Source organism: Calypte anna, chromosome 10 (assembly GCF_003957555.1).
Source record: "Calypte anna isolate BGI_N300 chromosome 10, bCalAnn1_v1.p, whole genome shotgun sequence".
Classification (NCBI taxonomy): Eukaryota; Metazoa; Chordata; class Aves; order Apodiformes; family Trochilidae; genus Calypte; species Calypte anna.
Window position 1 is genome coordinate 7,814,300 of NC_044256.1, and position 20,554 is coordinate 7,834,853.

Below are 20,554 nucleotides of genomic sequence, written 5' to 3' on the forward strand. Positions count from 1 at the left end.
TCTAACATACAGGGCTACCCCTCCACCTCTCCTACCCTGTCTGTCCTTTCTGAAGAGCCTGTAGCCACCCATTGCAGCACTCCAGTCATGGGAGTCATCCCACCACGTTTCCGTGATAGCGACTACATCATATCTTTCCTGCTGCACGGTGGCTTCCAGCTCCTCCTGTTTGTTGCCCATGCTGCGTGCACTGGTGTACATGCACTTCAGTTGGGCTGCTGGTTTGTCCCTTAACAATGTATGTAGTGCATTGACCTTGGCTGGTTGCTTAATACCCACCCAGCTCCTCCTTCATTCCTGCTCCTCAACAAGATGGGGAAAGAGAAATAAGATCTAAAAAAAAAAAGCTTAAAAAACTTCATTTCCCTATAGGTTTAGTTAAAAGGCAAGGAGAACCTGTTACCCTCATGGGCAAAACAGAGTCAGCTTGCGGAAAATTGCTTTTAATTTATAGTCAATTAAAATAGTTTGATAGTGAGAAACAGACACAAACAACTTCCCACAACCCTTTGACTTCACTCCTTCATTTCTGACTGTTGTACTCCTTGCTCCCAAGTGGTCAGTTTGTAACAGCCCCTCTTCTGCTTCTCCTTTCCTCCTACCTTTCACCAGCTAGGACTGTGTCCTTTTTCTGGGCTGCAGTCCTTCAGGATCATCTGCTTCCAGTATGGGTCTCCTATGAGCTACTGTTCCTATCAGGAGAGCCTGCTCCAGTGTGGGTTGTTCACATGCTGCTGTCTTAGCGTGGGGTCCTCTGGGAGCTGCAGGGTGGATATCTGCTCCAGCATGACCCTCTCCACAGGCTGCAGGGAAAAACCTGCTCCATTGTTGTTGCTCCTGTGGGCTGCTGCTCTGCTGCCCCTCCTCACATTTGTTCTCAGATATTGGTGTCTGCAGGGTTGTTTCTTTTAACTTTCTTTTTTTCCCCTCACTGCCACATGATGTTTTCTCTTTCTTAACACTGTCTTCCCAGAAGTGTCCCCAGGTTGCCTGCTGGGCTCAGCTGCGTCCTGCCAAGTCTCTGTTGGAGCCTTCTCTGCCCAGCACGGGGCAGCCCTGGGCTTCCTCTCACAGAGATCTCTCCTGCAGCCAAAATCTCACCACAGACACCTGATACAGATAGCCATGCTGCTCTGCCTAAAACTCTTCAGTTTCCTGCCAGCTCATGCATATCGATGTAAATTTAGTTTTAGAAAATCATCCTTAATTATGTTGATAGACTGTTCCAGAAAGTCAGTAGTAGTATCCTAGAAGCCAATTGAGCTTTTTTTGTTCTTGGAATGCAAATCAGTAAGACAGCTTGATGGTTTTGTCTTGTCATTGTTTGATTTGAATAAATTCATGATTTCATCAATGTGTGCAAGTTCAGAGAAGAACAAAATGGCATGGGTAGAATAAAGAGTGTGTGAGAGGAGTGTTAGAGAGCTTTGTTTTCTCCAGAGCTTTGCACCAGGGAAAAGCTAGTTATCTGAAATGGCCTGGTGTGATTGTTGTGGATCACTGTTTCTTCATGCATATGTAACATCTATTTGAAATGGCATTTGGAACATAGCACACAGACATTTTCTTGTTTTGTCTTTCAGACCTCAGCCCAGCAGGCCTTGATGGGCACTATTAATACCAGTATGCACGCTGTTCAGCAGGCCCAAGCTGACCTCAGTGAGGTTGATAATCTACCCCCACTAGGGCAAGACATGGTGAGTTTTTCTGATCCCTCCTAGAAATAGATCTTAACACTTTGGGGTGTTTACAGCTCAGTTCAGCCATTTTCCCTGAATCTGAAGAGGTATTGCTAAAGCTTTTAGAATGAGATGTAAAAAAATTATGTTCTCTTTATAGAATTTGAGGGCAGTTTTCTACTTGACTCTAACTAGTCTTCTGAGATGAGATGTGGAAGAATTCCTTGCATAACCAGGCCTGGAATCCTGTTTGTTTCATGTGCATATGTACAAATAAGTGCAGACTACGGGTGATAATTATGGTGGGAGCGACTGCCTCCCAGACACTTAAAATAAGAACACAATATGATTCTGTCATTCTTGACCGAGGCCAAAGCAGGAGGACAGATTAAGAGACTACTCTTTATGGGGGGCTGTCAGTCAAGAGTGTTTAAGCTTCATGGATGCTCTGTTCTTGGCACTTACCTTAGAAGTGCAGCTCTTGAAATGTGATAGCAATTTTGTAGTAAGTGATTCAACCAACAAAAATGCTTGCTTTCATTTTTCACTTTTAAGATCTTGGTTGATGTCCTCTGCTTCTCTTTTAAATGTACATGAAGAAAGAAGAGATTTACATAGTATCTCTGCTTACACAACCTCACTGCAATCCTTAATTCCTGTTTTTGTTACTGCTCTTCAGGCATCAAGAGTATGGGTTCAGAACAAGGTTGATGAATCAAAACATGAAATACACTCTCAGGTTGATGCTATCACTGCAGGAACTGCATCTGTTGTAAACCTTACAGCAGGTAAATTTGACAGGGAAGCATTTCCTTAGAGTCTCTTACTTATTTAGTCTTATTCAAGTAGCATGGAAACTGACTATGGAGCAGTTGGAGAAAAATTTTCATCAAAATACCCTGGTAGCCAAGTGCACTGATAGGCAGATCAAGCTTTCAGTCCTTCTTAGCACTGTTTTTGTGTTTTAAATTTAGCTTTTGTACTAAAGGTACAACCATTCATTAAGCTTGCTGATTCAACAAAGTAGAGAGTGTTTGCAAGTTTACTACAAAAAGCATTCTTGACCTGACAGTTGTTACAGAGAGATGATGTGTTTATTAACTGATTTTTAAATTTTTTTTTCTTCATCACACTGCAAGTTGGAAGGATCTGTGAGTGGCTTAAAGAGGCTAATACTGTAGTACTTCAGGTTCCTTGTGTTGGAAGATAGCTGAAACTGTGAACTTGACAGCAAATTGTGTTGATTGAGAGGCATCCTATTTGATAAATTCTTGTAGAAGAAGAAATATAGAAACTGGAAAAATGATAGCAGTCTTTCAAGTGACAATGAAATTACTGAGTAGGCGTTGGTTGACTCTTTAAACATGTCTTTTGTCTCTCAACAGAATGTAGTTTGTGTGTGGTAGCTGCCTCTTTCTTGCTTTAAACCATTAAAGCATTCTGATAATGAAAAAATATTTGCTGTACAGGAGACCCAGTTGACACTGATTACACTGCTGTGGGATGTGCCATTACAACCATCTCTTCCAACCTCACTGAGATGTCTAAAGGGGTGAAACTGCTTGCTGCTCTCATGGATGATGAAGTTGGGAGTGGAGAAGACCTCCTGAAAGCTGCTCGAACATTGGCCAGTGCTGTCTCAGACTTGCTGAAGGCTGTGCAGCCAACTTCAGGAGAGGTGAGTACATGGGAACTTTTCAGGGTTTCCTCTTTGAAGTGCATGGTTTTAGCTTGAGACATGTTAGCTTCCAAGCCTTACCTACTCCGTGTCTTGTCATGTCCCCTGCACAAGCACTTCTTCTGACTGCTTCTTATTCATTCATCTGTCTTTGCCTTTCTCCCTGTAGGTCTTCTACCTTGATATTAGAATGGTCTGTGTTAGGTATGGAGGTTAATTGATTTGTATAGTAAATAGTTAATTTATCTGGTTATGTGTTCTCTTTTAGAAACAAATTTCAAACAGTACTATGACTCAATTTAATAGGAAGTGGAGAGGTACTTACTCATGACTTCTTTATTCACTATCTTTGTCTGCTTTGAAACATAAAATGAAAAGCTAATCCTTGTGTTGCAGTTTTTCAGAAAGGAGAGTAGCACTGACCAGTGTAGACTTTATTGATCAGTTTGTTACAGGTTGGAGTCTGCAGCCATTTTGTCATAGATCTCTTCAGGTATTTGTTTTGAAAAACATGAAAACTCCTGATGTTTCAGATCAGTTAGCATATTGACTGTCCACCCTTAATTATCCTTGGAGTTATTACAACAATCTCTATTCAAGATCTTCAAAATAGTTTACATATTCTCTGGGAGCTCTTCAGATGAAATCCCTGAAATATGGATGTGCAGCTGTGCATGTGGAAAAGTACAGATTTTTCAAAGTATTTCTGCTGTGTAATTTATATTTAGTGATATTGATTGCATGTTAATGCAGAACTTCCTTGAGGAAATGTAAAATTCAAGTCAGGCTCCTTTTCTCTGAATTAATCTATTTCACCATTCTATTTTTTCAGCCTCGACAGACAGTTTTGACTGCAGCTGGAAGCATTGGGCAGGCAAGCGGGGAGCTTCTGAGACAAATTGGAGAGAATGAAACAGATGAGAGGTTCCAGGTAATGAAGGAATTGCTTGTCACTATCAGAACAGTGCAGCTGCCTAATGAGAAGGCTGCTGCATAAAACTAGGCTTCCCAATATATGGGTAGGAAACGGTACATTGGAAGTTTCTCAGTGCTAATCAGGGTCATTCCATTATGAAATTGTTTTTTAATTACACAGTCACAGAGTGCTGGTTTTGTAGGAACCTCTGTTTCATTTTGTGCATCCCACAGATGCTTTCCTGCTTCATGGAAAGCTGTTTGCACTGTGCCTACCCTTGGTGTTTAAAATGCATGGCTCATGCTATTTGCATTTTGGTCAGACTCTTGCTTTTCAAATTCTACTTTGCTTTTATGTTCACCACTACATTTCTCCTTGGCTCCTTTTGTGATGACTTTCAGTACCTCAGTGTAGCAGAGGTAGTATCTTTTACAGCTTTTCTCTACTATGTTCAACTGTTGTTCTGTTTTACTGATGGAAAATTTGGCATGGAAGTCCAGAGCTCTGCTAATTTGAGATACCCTGTGACCTATTGATTCCCAGAATTACTGAGACTGTATCACACTTGATGTGTTTGAATCACAGCTCTCATTTGCTTCAGTCGGTAGCACAGTGCATGTATTGCACAGTGTCAAGTCAGAAAAAACAAGGAATAGCAAACAATTGATTTTTATCACCTCTTCCTGTCTTCACTAAATAGACTGTGTCATTGTGTCATGCAAGATAATGACTAAGTTTTCCAGGGTAACATGTGCAGTTATTATTTTCTAAGCCATAGGTATTTTTTGGGAAGCAGTGCATTAAAAGTTGCACATGCACACAGACAAGTTCAATCCTTGCCCTTCCCTGTCTTTCAGTCAATGGAAGCTAATGTTTCTTAATAAATAATGAGTATTTCTCCTTAGATATGGTAATTTTTACATACATGTTTGCTGTATCTGTATGCATGTCAACCAAAACGTCACACAACTTTTTGGTAAACTCAGTAGAAGAAATTTCCTTAAGTTGATTAGTATTACCACTTATCATAATACCTGTATGACTTAAAATCAGGGTTAGTTATTAGCAGTTTAAAAGCATTTTTATTCAACACTCTGTTAAAAACATGACTGTATTTTGTCACTCAGTGCCAAGAACAGATTTACAACAGAACCAAGGGGAAGTACTTTACAGCAACAGTTAGAACTGGAGTGCACAGTATTTGAGATGTCTGCTAATATGAATTGCAGACTATTTTAATACTTGATCCACTAGTAAACTGTCTGCAAGTTTCATTCTCATGTTTTCCTAGCTGAGTATGTATTTCTTGGGTATGAGAGAGAATCTGAACATTTTGATAAATATTAGAGTATGGATAAGAAGATGAATAAGAGGAGGGATCATTTATCATGCTTTGATATCCTAAAATCAAAATGATAACTAAAAGTACTGAATTTATGAGACCCAAATTTTTTTTTCTGTGAAGTTAAAATTATGCATTAATCTCTCTGTAGTGTCTTTTTACAAGAAAACTGGGTTATTTTACTAGTACAGGCATCAGGAAGAATCCTCCCCACAATATGGCATTTTAAGTGGGGAAACTGGAAGAAATCTTTTGAACTTTTTGATTGCAGGAATTTATATAAATGTGGGGGTTTTGCAGTTTCAGAGTTTCATAAATTGTTTTTGTATGAGGAAAAAATATTCTGCAATTAAGATCCTTTTAGAGTTTTATTTTGGAGCAGAAATTTATGGGGCTTTATTTAGATTATGGAAATCTTTTGGTTGGAAATGGTGCTTTCAGAAGTGAAGAAGCAGTTGTCATTACTGTTAAGCACAATTAATTGCTTGAATTTAGTATTAATTCAAGTACTATCTGCTCTCAGCAGTTTGCTCCTTGCTGTTGCAGATTTTTACCTATTTTTTCCCCACTGCAGGTTTTTATCAGGTGTGTAGTGGTGAACTCTGGATGTTTTTGTATTTACAGCACCTTCCCATAAGAGCATATTGCAATCTGGGACATAGGTTTGACAGTCTCTAGACATTTAATCCAGTTACTTGATAATGTAGATAGAGAAATGGTTGTAATGAGAACAGAAAACTGTTGAATTTTCTGAGTAACAGCCACGTATGCTGCTTTACACGGAACAAAATGATTAAGGTTTCATTTAGTAGAGGAGAACTTACTTTCAGGAGACTTAATATAAACAAAGTATATATTCCTTGGTTCTTAAGACTGAATTTTCCCTTTATTTTAACAGGATGTTCTGATGAGTCTGGCCAAAGCTGTTGCAAACGCTGCTGCCATGTTAGTGCTGAAGGCCAAGAACGTAGCACAGGTCGCTGAAGATACTGTCCTGCAGAACAGGGTCATCGCTGCAGCTACACAGTGTGCACTCTCCACTTCCCAGCTCGTGGCTTGTGCAAAGGTGAGGCTAGCAGGGTCTGTAAGGTGGCACAGCATTGTTTTGAGTGTCTGCTGCTGTGTGTTGCCAGTGGTCTCAGGCAATAAGCTGTGTTAATATCAAAACTCTAGATTGATGCAGTATCAAAGTTGTTGGATAATGAGTTGCCACCTGTAAACAGTGACAGTCAGGAGCCCAGGGGATGAGAAGTGTTGCTGTAATCTCCAGAGAAGGTTCCACAGACAACAGGGCCCATCTGATTATTTAGTAGTACTGATAAAATAAAAAAGTAAAAAAATATTAGTTCAAGAAGCACAGCTTGCCTGGAGATTATCAAAGTTTTCTTATAAAGCCGAGAATTGGGATGTATTAACCTCATCTGAAACTAAATTAGGAGTTAGCATTCTTTCTGAAAATAAAATGAAGTTGGTGATAATTGAGTTTTAAATATTGTTACACTGATTTCCAGTATCCCAGTTGTTTTCATAGATCTGCTGCCTTTGGACAAGTGCTAGTTTTCAGTCTAAGCAAATTCCAAAGGAGTTGAGATCAGCCCTCAAATTCTGAAGTCAGCAACTGGAGCATTGTATCTTCTACAGCCTATTTTGTCTTTAAAATAAATAGGTACTCATTTAACTTTAAAAATTAAATAATTTGCATTTCCTACTTGGATGCTGCTTTTCAAGTTTCCAGGCAAGTGGGTATTCAATTGTTGTTAAGCTTCCAGAAGGTTCATATTAAAATTAATAGCCAATACTAGGTGTTGAGTTTTCAATATTTTCAACACTGTTTCTCTGGCTTCAAGGGCTTTTCCTAATGCTTATATATGATTTTTCATTACTTCATGTTCTTACTGCTTATGAATTTCTTCAGTATGCCACCCAGTGGCATCCTGTTTTCTCATGAGATGCATTGTTTTCCCATTGCTAAAAGCTGTCCAGATCCAACTGGACTTGTTTAGTTGTGACTAAACAAACCTGGAGAGGGTTCTTTATAAACTGTAATTATTGGGTTTATTGTGTGCTTTGTGTCCTGAGAAACAGAGTGTTGTTTGGCTTACACCAAGCATTACTTTTACTTAAAGAAACAAACAAAAGACTGATGGAAGGCTTTAAAAGAGTCATTTTAATTTAGATTTCATTTTATATGGAGTTCCAGAGTTCAGAAGTCTGACAGTAGATGTGGTTACTCTGGAGGAGTTTGGCCACTGTCTAATGTTTTCTCAGTTCAGTAACTGCTAAAGATGCAGGAAACAAGGTGAGAGCTTCCATTCTCAGAGTCTAAATTGAGATTAACTTAATGATATACAGAACCCAGGCTGCTACTGCAGCTGTCTGAAGCTACCTGTTTAAGTACTTGCTTTCAGGGTTTTCTGTCTACGGGAAGCAGGTAAGTTAAAGATTAAAAAACAATGCAGTGACTATTTGTTAATATAAGTTAAGAAATTTGCAAATAGGTCTTTTCTGAAGACTTTTTTTCTCTTTTCGCCATGCAGGTTGTGAGTCCCACCATCAGCTCTCCAGTGTGTCAGGAGCAGCTGATTGAGGCAGGGAAACTGGTGGACCGTTCAGTGGAGAACTGCGTGAGGGCCTGCCAGGCTGCCACTGATGACACTGAGTTACTGAAGCAGGTCAGTGCTGCTGCCAGCATTGTCAGCCAGGCCCTCAATGACCTCTTGCAGCACGTCCGCCAGTTTGCCAGCAGAGGAGAGCCCATAGGACGCTATGACCAGGCCACAGATACCATCATGTGTGTCACAGAGAGTATTTTCAGTTCAATGGGAGATGCTGGTAAGTCTCTGTAGTGGGCAATAGCATTCCGTGAGATGGGCATATTGAAAAAAATGCAAGTAAAAAATATCTCCTCTGAAGGGTACTGTGCTTCTAGGCTGGGGCTGTCCTGGTGGGGAGTCACTCAAGCCCTAATATTAAATCAGCAAAATGCATGTGACTGTGGATCTGTGAAAACAATCAGTATCATGCCAAAGGGTCACTGACAAAGAGACAATTTGTTTATTATCTACTCTACCACTGGTTCGCTTCACAGAATTTCTCTCCTCCAAATATGAGGACAGGTACCTAGGCGTGAATACTTCTCAGTGACTGATGTTATTATGTGTAGGTTTTGAAACTTAATTCTGTTTTTTCCTGCGTCTTCTGAAATGTGCAGCTTCTAGAGCCAACCAAAACTTGGGTCTTGAGCAGTAAATTACTTAGAATGGTAAAATTTCAATAGTTATAAATGTTATGAATTAGCAATAGTGTAAAAGGGGCAGTATCAACTAAAAATCAAGATTATTCAGAGAACATCTAAAAAGTAATGTTTTTAAGAGCAGTTTTAGTTATTAGTATGGTTTTGGTCTTATGTGTTATATAAATGCAAGATCAGTAGAGAAAATATATCAGTCACAAGTGTATTCATGTTACAGTCAGTACAAATAAACAAATCTTTTTTGTAAAGTCATCTCAGTTAATCTAAGAGAAAACCTTCAGATGTTTCTTTTTTAAGAAACTCATTTCAGTCATGCAGTACTTTCCTAGAGAAACATGCTTAAGGAAGTAATTAGTGATATTCTGAGTGTATTTTGACTCTAGAGTCATCTTTACAAGAAAATTGAGTGATTAAAGGTGATAAAAGATACACAGGATTGTTTGCTAAACCCCATTAAATCTTAAAATTGAAAGCTGTGGAAAAGTTTTTCTGATGCACTGTATCTGTCTTAAATAATCTAATTACTTAGATAACCATAGGAAAGCATATTGAGTTCTATCTTAAGCTGTCACTTAAGATTCAGCTTCTCTACTGAAGGTAGCAGCAAAAAAGATCACCTTGAATAGCATTTTTTTCTATTTACAGTCAAATACCTTGCTGTGCAATACTTAGTTTTCAGTAGAAACCATTCAGATTCCAGTCTGTGTTTCCAAATTATCATTGCACTGTGGTGGTTGTGATTTTAACAGCAAAGAGACTATGACCCAAACAGGTTATTTTTTCTGCTTGATTTACTGACTTAATATTGTAAGGAAGGGCACTTAAAGGGATTTTTAAAGTATTTGCATGTTGGAATATTTGGACTGGGAGCTGGGTTAGCCATTATTGGTAAAAAATTTAATTGCAGCATTGTATCCTGTGAAATAGTAGATAGCTAGAAAACTTGTATTTTTCTGGTTCTGACTGACAAGAGGAGTCATTTAATTGTGAAGCCTACAAGTCACCTTTACTCGACAAACATGCTGCTTTAGTTGTCTTTCCCATAAGCTTTTAAGAGCATTTGAAAAGAAAGAGGCCTTAGACTCACCTATGACTTACTTGACCTGATAACCTACAGAAAGGCAGAGGCTTTATGGGTCCAAATATATTATGAAGGAGTTCAAGTGTATGTTTTAGTGACCAAAGGAATTTACTTTAGAATTTAGAAATGGTATGTATACACTTCAGAAGCATTGCTGTTTCATCTCTGTGCTTCATCATGAACAGAACAGGACTCCAGTATCTTAAATATAAACCTTATTTTTTGCCAAAATTATCTAATTGGGGCTGAGTATCTTTTGACAGTGTTCTTAATTTAGTTTACATTTGAAAGAGGATAATTTCCCAAAAGAAAAAAAAAAGATGCAATATGAGAATTTTGATTAAAGGAATGGAATCTGGACAATAATTTGAAAGTAAAATTATTAGTCTTCATTCAGCCAGGAGTTTCCTTGAATATATCAAAAATTACCTTAAAATATTGTTTTTTGGTTACAGTCTTGCTGTTTAGAATGCAAACATTTATTTTTCCTCCATTGCAATCTCCATTGTAGTGTTGTTTCTCCATTTATGTTGCAATCCAAGATTTTGTTTATGAAGTTTCCAACTTATGGACTATTTGTGTATCATTTCCAAGTCAAAAGAACATTTCAGCAAATATAACTTCATTTGCATCTTGCTGAGATGACTTCTGATACCAAAACTGAAATGCAGAGAGAAGTGAAAATCTTAATTTTGTATGCCACAGGGGAAATGGTGCGGCAGGCTCGGGTGCTGGCTCAAGCCACTTCTGATCTTGTCAATGCCATGAGGTCGGATGCTGAAGCAGAAATTGACATGGAAAACTCCAAGAAGCTGCTGGCTGCTGCAAAGCTCCTGGCAGATTCTACAGCCCGCATGGTTGAAGCTGCAAAGGTACCAGGAAAATGAACTGTCAGCTTTAAGTTGTGTGGTTATAGACAAGAGGTTGTATGTGGGATATTATAGGTAGGAACTGGCTGGTGGTAGCAATGGTTTTTCTTATTCTGTAAGTGTTCTGTATTTAATGGCTTATCCTAGGAGCCTTCAGAAAAAAGAATATTATTAGTTATCTGGGTTTTCATAAGCAAGCAAACAAAAACTCACCTTTTCTGCTTTGCTCATGTGTGTCCAGGGTAGTTGTGACTCATATCATCTTGAGCATTTCCCACCAGCCCTAACTGCTGTGGTGCAGAGTCTTTTACCAGTCTACCAATACAAATGGAACAACAAAGCCATAGCAGTCTCTTAAAAATATCTCCTACAGAAGCCATTAACAAAAGGATTCTGCTTCTGTCTTAGAAACAGTTTCCTTCACCTGGGGAATCTTGCCTGTGTTATTCCCCTCAGCCCCTGTTCTCACAAGACAGGCAAATATCTAACCATTTCTTGCCTTTCTGTGCTAGAAACCTATTTGAATCCACTAGGGAGGAGCACGTTCTTTTAATTGTTTCCCAGCATCTGCACTTAAATGATTTTGCAGACCAGGGCTAGCCATTCTGCTAGGGACCTAGAGGAGGGCCCATATCACTGGCTACAAAGCATATCTTAAGGCTTTTTTCCCAAGGACCTAAAGTGGTACATGAAGCAAATATTCAATTCCCTTCTTCAGTCTATCTAATGTGTACAGTAACAACCTTGCACTAGCAATAAATTTTCTGCTTCTAAGTCTTGTAACATCTGATGTTCTAATTTTGGTTAAGATTATAAAGGCTGACATGGCAAACACTGTCTGGAACTAAAGCCTTTGATATTTATCTACATTTTCTCTTGGAACTGAGGCTAATGGTTTTTGCTCTGAAATTTTGTGCAGGGAGCTGCAGCCAATCCTGAAAATGAGGATCAACAGCAGCGTCTGAGAGAAGCAGCAGAGGGACTGCGGGTTGCTACAAATGCTGCTGCACAGAATGCCATCAAAAAGAAAATTGTCAACAGATTAGAGGTTGGAAACCAGATATTGGTGATTTTTTGGTTTACTCTGTTTTATAAGTAATATTTGTAGCTTATATCAAGTGAGTAGAAAATGTCTCTACCTCAGGAAGAGTGCTAAGCATAGAATGATAGCACTGTAAACTCAGTTTGAGTCCAAGACTTGGAATTAGAGATGCTGGTATATGATATGATATATGATATGATATGATCTTCAGAAAACTGAACAACTTCTACTACTGATGTAGAAAGGTGGTGTAAGAATTTGATTCAGATTGTGGCTTAGTCATGAAATCAGAGAAGTTGCAGTTTCAAACAGCTGACCTGAAACTGCTTGATTACTGTTCAATTTATCTGTATAATCTGTCACACCCAGTGGTGGTTTTATTATTACATCTGCCAATGTCTTGCAAATTTTCATACAAAGATACACTGAATTGCACCATATGCAATTAAGCTGGAAAGTTATTCAGAAAATCAAAGAAGCTGAACCAAGAGACGCATCCTATCTGTAGCACAGCCAAGGTGGAGAAAAGCTATTGGTCACAGGTGTTAACATAGCAGCATGAAGCACTTCATGCAGTTTGCTTGTTTTCTCTAGTGTGACTTTTTTTTTTGCTGTTTTTTTTTTTTTTAAGGAACCGATCAGTAAATTTGTAATTTACTTATTTGGTCATATTGCAAGATAGGTATGAAGGAATAAGAGCTTAAAATCCTTCTAGTTCCAGTTCTAGTTCCTTCCTTTTTCTTTATTGGCAAGTTAGAGATGAATAAAACTGTTCAGCTCATTTTCATCTTGTGAAGAGCAATTCTGACTTTCTTTAAGGTGAATCATATCAGCCAAGGGATAGAATTTACTAATCTGTTGAAGTCATTACTGTCAGAGTTACCTGTAGTATGTATTTCATCCTCTGAATTACTCAGACTTTTGCCACTGATTTAACTCTGGTTCTTTTTTCTCCAAAGATTGCAGCAAAACAAGCTGCAGCGGCTGCTACTCAGACTATTGCAGCTTCTCAGAATGCAGCTGTTTCAAATAAGAACACAGCAGCCCACCAGCAACTTGTGCAGAGCTGCAAGGTAAACATCCCAATCCACTGACAACTAACTCTTGAACTGTGTTTTATGGGTAACTGAAGATCACCTTCTGTAATAATGTTGTTGCAAACTCAAAAGGAGATGAAAACAAACAAACAAACCCAGAAACAAACCAAAACCAAAGCAAAAAACAAAACCAAAACTATCAGTAGTTATTTAGATTCTAATGGAAATGAATCATTAATTCTTCATGAATCCTTATTTAATGCAGTGGTTACATAACCAGATCTTTTCTGCTATTCTGAAGTTCAGAATAGCAAGCAATTTGATCATCACTGTAAAAAATTAACTGTGTATAGGCCATATATAAGTTGTATACAGATCTTAGTATGGAGTTAACATGATTCCTACCTTGAAGTTAAAGCTGCCTCAGTTTTCAAGGTATGCCTAAAGTCAAGCATATTTTTGTAGTTCCAGGCTAGAATTCAGAGTCTGGTGAGAAGCTTTTCTCTTCTGTGTTCAAGCTACATTTGGCAGCTTAATTCCTAGCTTGGAATAATGGTGCTTCAGGGTTTTAAAAGAAACCTCATTTAAACAAAAAATTGAAGAAGACACTATATTGCAAAAGAGTTTTCTTCTGGATGGAAGAAAAGTTACATGGGGAATGAGAACAGAACCATTAAAGAAGGCATCTTTAAAAGCCATATTAACATTCAGCAATTACTCATTTTCATGGTGGTATGCCTAAGAAATTTTTGAATTCTAAATAAGGTACCTAAAGTACATCTCAAGATGGTATTGCAGGCAGCTGTTATTTCAGTATGAACTTAAACAATAGTGAATCAGCTTGATTTTTTTTTTTACAGTTTATTGTAATTTGATCTTGATGTTGACTTATTAGGCAGCAGAGAAGATCCAATACCTGCTTACCTAGAGAGGAAAAATTTTTATTGCACTGCTGAAGTGTTATTGTGAAATGGATGGACAAGAAGCATGAATCAGGGCAGCTCAGGAATGAAGTAGCAAAACACACTTCAGAATGATTGAACCACACTATAAAGTTTTTATTGCTGCAAGTCAAGGAAAAGTTGGCTGAGGTGCTTTATGCTTCCTTAAGTACCAGTAGAATGTCACTGAAAAATCCTCTTGTGTTTTAGTGCAGTTCCATGGAGTCCTAAGCAAATTCTTTGAAGGCACAAGAGTATTGTAGCTATGTATACTACAGGCTGTCTTTGAGGGGAGTGAAGAGAGGGCTTGCTTAAGTGTTAGAGGGTTTGGAGTTTTTATTTACTAAGAGTTTCTCCGTTTATTTATCAGAATGTTGCAGACCACATTCCTCAATTGGTGCAAGGTGTAAGAGGAAGTCAAGCTCAGGCAGAAGACCTCAGTGCCCAGCTCGCTCTAATAAATTCCAGCCAGAACTTCCTTCAGGTAAGAGAACTGATCACTATAGTAGATTCCATCAGAGCAAAAAGCATTTTTAAGTGCTGTATGTTTTTGTGATGAACAAGCAGCCAATTGTTAAGAACCATGTAAAAAAGTTAACCACTGACTGTGAGACATAGCTAAGGAGAAATCAGTCCCTCCAGTCAGATGGCTGAAGTATGCTGATTCTGTGAAGAGTGAGAACTGCCAGAACTGAGGATAAAAGTAAGAAGAAAAATAAGCCCATGAAGAAGAAACACACATAGCTGAGAAAGAGTTTCAAAAGCAAGATGGAGAGAATTCAGTGTCTTTCTAAGCAGGCGTCTCAATGAGTTGGGGTGCTGTTGTAACCGTTCTTAGTGAAGGTTAAGTTTGTGTTCTAGCAACAAGCTCCAGAATTCTTCTTAAATGAAAGGAAATGTTAACATGTATTTTGTAGACACCAGCTTCCATAACTAATGAATCTTGATTGAAGTTTTGAACAAAACACTTTTGACTTCATGTTTCTTCCAAAACATCTTTTTCTTAAAAAAAAAAGGAGAAAAAATATTGAGCATTGATAACAAAACAACAGAATTCTTTGGTTTATTGTTGACATGACAAGTAATAAATAGAAGAAACAATTTCTCTGCATAATGACATGGTCATTAGTTGGCACCAGTCAGTCCTGCCTTGGGTGTGGAATGGAGATGAACCTTTTCAGTGACTGCTGTTAGTAAGTTCTTCATGGTCCCATGTAGGCAGAGGTTTTGCAAACAGTGCTCTCACTCTGAATGTTTTGCTGTGTGATTCTCTCTGGAGTTATTACAGTGTTCCACCTCCTCTCTAGCTCTATGTGTGTATATACCATGGTGATAGTGATAATCAGCACGTTGTATTAGCAGCACACCCTGTGAAGTGTCAATGCTTGAATTACAGGTTTCAATTTACAGATTTTTGGCAGAGGTTAGTATTAAGAAACATTGAAACAAATGTGCCATCTCTGCCACATGGACCTGCTCATACCACATGGATGATAAGTAGCAAAACTACACATTTAAGTATTATTAAGTAGTCTGTGTGAGTACTCAGAGACCTCAGGCAGACATTGGTACCAATGAAGTAGTCATTGTACTGAGTAATTCAGAATGAGGCCCACTGCAGAGGACACTGTCAGTGGAGTCATGTCAGGGTGCAACATCTGACTGGAAGGCTGGTATCTAAAGGTGGGTGGTGTAAGAGCAGGGAAGTGCATATCATGGTCACTACAGAAAATCTAGAACCCTCAGGAGTGTGTGAATGGAGTAGGAATTTTTGTCTCTTGAATCCTAAACCTGCTTTAAAGAAAATGAGATAGTAAAAGTAATTTTGTTTGCTACTCTTCTTTGAACAGCCTGGAAGCAAAATGGTGGCATCTGCTAAAGCTGCAGTCCCCACTGTGACTGATCAAGCAGCAGCCATGCAGCTGAGTCAGTGTGCAAAGAATCTTGCTACCAGCTTAGCTGAGCTACGAACTGCCTCCCAGAAGGTGGGTGAAGACAGGTTTTATTCAGCTAAAGCATTATGGCTCGGATGGTGGTCACAGGCTTTCTCCTGCTTGGCCCACTGTGTCTTCCCAAAGGGAATGGCTCATGCTCAAGCCATGCTCAGTTCTCAGTGTTGCTTTTTGAGCACAGTTTGCTTAAGACTCCCAGGAGGCTTCTGTGTCCTAATAGAAATGGGAGGGAGAAGTGGCAAGAAAACTGAAAAGCTTGTGATATCCTTTCTGTATCAGAACGGCAGAAAGGCAGGAAGAGGGTATACACAGAGCAGTGGCAATGCTCAGAGCTGCTCTTACATCTGAAGGAGAGCAGGGAAAAGCAAGTCTAATATTGTGCACCTGCCAAAGTGGGGAGAACCCAGATACAGTGCTGTTCTGGTCAGTGTTTTGACTGTGAACTGATGCTATTATATCTAAAATTCAGGAAAGCAGAGGTTATCTGTGTTCCATGAAGAGATTTCTAAACTATATCTGGGTTAAAAAAAATTAAAAATTAAAAAAAAAAAAAAATCAGTGTTTGCCTTTTTCTGTATGTGTACATTGCAGCTCAAAAATCCAAGATTGTAGCATGTAGATGGCTGAACTTATTTTCAAATGTCCACTGCAGGTACTGGTAATTATGAGCTGCCACATCAGAAGGTTCAGTGTGACTTGTCACAAAGGCACTTTCTCAAAGATAAAGTCCCTGCTGCAGGAGTTGTTGTCTCGGTACCTGGACTACCTGGTGTGAAAATATGTATACACAAGTTACTTGCCTCTCATTCCCCTGGTGGCTCTTAAGTGTGTTATTCTGGTCACAAGCTAATATTGTGCAGGAGTTTGCAATCAATGATGTGTAACCCCCAAAGTGCCCACAGTGGCCTCTAACATCATGAAAGCAGTAATTTGGGAGGGGAAGATTATATCTGAATCATTTACTATTTCTCATAGTGGCTTGCAGCTGCTAACAGTGATATTGATCTGACTTTTTTCCAGGCTCATGAAGCATGTGGCCCAATGGAAATCGATTCAGCTTTGAATACAGTGCAGACACTCAAAAATGAACTACAAGATGCGAAAATGGCAGCTGTGGATGGACAGTTAAAACCTCTCCCAGGAGAAACTGTAATTGAGGAAGGATGTTCTTCATTTAAAAACAAACAAACAAAGTTAGCTGTTAAAAATTTTAAGTACTGGAGGCAAAATGAGTAGTGTGGCTTTGGACAGTGATGGTACTGATAGGATTTTGCACTAATTCTCTTAAAAAGAAAATATATATATATTCCTACTATACCAGAACCATGTTCTGTAGCAGAATTACTCACAGGACTGTAGAGCCTTCTTGATATAGCAAATTATAGTTTGGTAGCAGCAATGTTTCAGCCTTTTTTTGTCAGAAGGAATTTGTTTTCAACAGTGACAAAGGTGAGAACTCAACTAAGACTACTGGACTGGTAGGCTTAGAAAGTAAACTTTTTTTATTTGGCAAAAACTTCCTTATTCTCATATGAAGGTAGTGATATCCTTTGTTGATTATAAAATATTTCGGTTTTTGTATTACTTAATATTTTAGCTTATTATTATATTCATCCTGCACAGGGAAAGTGTGCTAGTCAGGTGTCAGAGAAACTGCATGTACAGTAGCTGAGGTAAAAGCTTGGATTTAGTGGAATGAGGAAGTTTTTAGTATTACTTGAAAAAATACTTTGTTTTAGTTGAGCTTAAACAAACAATTTTGTCCTTTGCAATTTTACACAGCTTGAGAAATGCGCTCAGGACCTGGGAAGTACCTCCAAAGCAGTTGGTTCATCAATGGCCCAGTTGTTAACTTGTGCTGCTCAAGGCAACCAGCACTACACAGGTAGTGTTTGATTCATAATGTCTCTGCAAAACCTCTGCTTTCTGTAAAATAGTTAATAGAAGCTTTTCCTGTAACAGACTACTCAAATTACTGCTTTTTTGGTGTCTTGTTTTTATTCTGATAGTGAATTGTGGCAGGTTAGTAGCAATTGCTAGTGTGAGCAGGGGGCTTCATAAAAGAATAGCATTGCAGTCTGCTGTGTGTCTGTATGTAATCAGAACAGGTTGAGACATCTGTTGTTTTTGTAAATAATATGCCACTGAAACTCAGAAGGACAGAACTAAAATGTGATGCAGTTTAAAGATCAGTGCCACTGCAAATGTTGCTGTGTCCTTTCAGAAGGTTAAAAGAGTCTTTGGTTGTTTTTTGAAGCACAGGATGCAAAGATACTTGGGATAGCTTGGTGATGTTTAAACATCTCTTACTAAATGTTACCAGTTTGCATGTATAATGCAGGCTGTGTCTCTGACTCATTGATTACAATTTGAGTTAAAGTCAACAGGGAATGTGGGCACACAGATTCCAGAGGTTGTTTTTGTTACTTGTTTAGAAACCCAAAGCGTCTTAAGAATATGCTCCTTGCAGGGAGGGAAAAAAGGTTTCCTCCTAGATTGTAAAATGTTTGATCTCCTTATTTCTGAAAGAAATGAAAACTCTTGATGCAGATGCTACTGTAGGATTTGTTTTAATATTACTGATATAATCCATTATGGCAATTACCACTTCAATGTATATAATTGCATCAGGGCTACATAACTTTGTTGCTTTAATTTCAAGCAGGTATAGTTGAATTAAGATGACTTGTGTTTCTATCACATAGTTATGCAGAAGTTAGCACAGAGTATCTGGTGAAGGAATGCAGGTATTTGCCAGCTGATATCTAACGAGTTAATCTGTTAGCTCTCAATATCAAGCTGTAGGAGCTCTTTGGTTGGGAAATCCTACAAAGTAATGAGTTCCTTTTCAAAGCTCATAAAACTCTTTTCTCTTGCATATTATCTTGTTATGCAAAACCCATTATGTGCTCAAGCAAGCCCTGAGTGTTTGTAGGTATTATGATATTCTTCTGTTTCCCCATGATAAAAATTCTTTACAGCTTATATTCACTATTTAATAAGTCCCTCTTGTCTGCAACTGTCAAAACAAGTTTCTTTTCACTTTGTACTGAAAGTCATTGTAGAGGATGAAAGCAGCACCAAACTAAAAGCAAACAATCCGACCTTTTTATTTTGTGGTGCTGTGATAAATTAAGTCAAACTTTAAAGATGCATAGAGGTACTATAATTAAAGGAAAAAACTGTGTGGGTATTTCATGAAGTCTTTTTTTCCTGAAAATGTGAAAAGCTTTCTAGGGTTTGTCAAGTAGAAGGGTTTAACTGCAGTGCAGGCAGTACTGTTTCCATGCCTAGCTTGGCTTTACTTTGATATAGAATATCACTTGCCTTTTGTGATCTAAAGTTTCTGGGCTTAAAAAAAATACTCAGTTGATTAGGAGAAAAAATTTTTAAAAGCACTGGTGCTAAAACACTTATGTAAGTGCCTGGGGAGTTGTATTTGGTTTGATGTCCCAGCTTTTTAAACATTTCCAGTAGGGATATTGCAATGTTCTCATAATTTTTAATGCCAAAATATGGGTAACCAAGAGCTCATGTATGTCAAATATGAATGTTCTCTGTAGCTTTCTTTTGGTAGGAATTGCATAATTTTAACATTATCATTCAAAATACACCATGCAAATTAATTACTTACGTTATTAACTGGACGATGTGCTTATTAAGGTCTTTTAGAAGACTGTTTTATATTGGTTTTCATTAAGGGCTGAATTAAATTTCAAAAATAGAATAATAGGACCATTATTCATACAGTTGTACATCTTAGCTTTAGAGCTGATGTATGTCCTATAATGTTGGCCAGACAGACCACAGAATCTCATGCCATCCTCTCTGTGACTTGATTATTTTCATGGGCTTATTCTCACAGTGAGGTTATATCAAGTTCTGTCTTCCCTGAAGATATTTTCTAATCTTTTTAAGTAACTTGCCCTTAATGTATTGCAGCATTTATTCTCTAAAAAATCCAAAGTTGCATTTTAACATGGATCAGAGATGCTGTGGTTCTGAAATTACACCATTCTTGCAGACAATTACTTTACCCTATAGTTTGGAGTAGGTGTTTTTTTCTCATTTTCAGGTTTTAGAATTTTGTTTGTTTTCAGTGCTTTACTAAGATTTAGTCCCTTATATAGAACTGTGCTTATACTGTGATCTTCAGGGTATAATATTTATTGTACAGCTTCAGTATAGGTATTTTTCTAGGCAAGTCATACTGTGATTTTCAAATGTGTTCATGTTTGAAGATTTTCTTTTCAACTGCATTTGTAGTATTGCTTGGCTGTGGGATTATTACCTCCAAATTTATCTGTCATAAAATACAAAGATGATCTTTAGATGGGTACCAATAGAGTCCTTGATTAAATCTGACCTTAGGAATTGCTGCCAGAGAAACTGCTCAGGCTTTGAAGACTTTGGCTCAGGCAGCACGAGGGGTTGCAGCATCCACGAGTGACCCTGTGGCAACACATGCCATGTTGGATTCAGCAAGGGATGTGATGGAAGGCTCTGCCATGCTGATCCAGGAGGCCAAGCAGGCCCTGGCTGCACCAGGGGATGCAGACAGTCAGCAGAGGTTAGCCCAGGTAAGTTGTGACTTGAGCAGCTACTTGCATTATCAAAAAAACAGTGAAATTACTTGAAATTTAGCATTAAGTAATGAGAGAGAACAACAGAAAATCAAGGCTGCAAGGTTTGTCAGCTTTCTGTTTCTTCCAGCAAGTCCCAGATAGTAACCTGTATTAAACAATGCAGAAATATAAACTTATA

The 20,554-nt window shown here is 38.3% G+C and overlaps 1 protein-coding gene across 3 annotated transcripts in view; it reads left to right on the forward strand.

Annotated features, from left to right (window-relative positions):
• The window catches only part of TLN2 (talin 2), a 154,137-nt gene that overhangs the window by 78,233 nt on the left and 55,350 nt on the right, over positions 1–20,554 (forward strand). For all 3 annotated transcript variants that reach the window (XM_030456686.1, XM_030456687.1, XM_030456688.1), the window contains 14 exons: positions 1,584–1,697; positions 2,359–2,467; positions 3,149–3,357; positions 4,190–4,288; positions 6,514–6,681; positions 8,153–8,447; positions 10,655–10,821; positions 11,738–11,866; positions 12,820–12,933; positions 14,209–14,322; positions 15,689–15,823; positions 16,811–16,939; positions 17,573–17,675; positions 20,162–20,370. In XM_030456686.1, the coding sequence (XP_030312546.1) occupies positions 1,584–1,697; positions 2,359–2,467; positions 3,149–3,357; positions 4,190–4,288; positions 6,514–6,681; positions 8,153–8,447; positions 10,655–10,821; positions 11,738–11,866; positions 12,820–12,933; positions 14,209–14,322; positions 15,689–15,823; positions 16,811–16,939; positions 17,573–17,675; positions 20,162–20,370 (2,094 nt within the window). The remainder of the gene's footprint in view (positions 1–1,583; positions 1,698–2,358; positions 2,468–3,148; positions 3,358–4,189; positions 4,289–6,513; positions 6,682–8,152; positions 8,448–10,654; positions 10,822–11,737; positions 11,867–12,819; positions 12,934–14,208; positions 14,323–15,688; positions 15,824–16,810; positions 16,940–17,572; positions 17,676–20,161; positions 20,371–20,554) is intronic.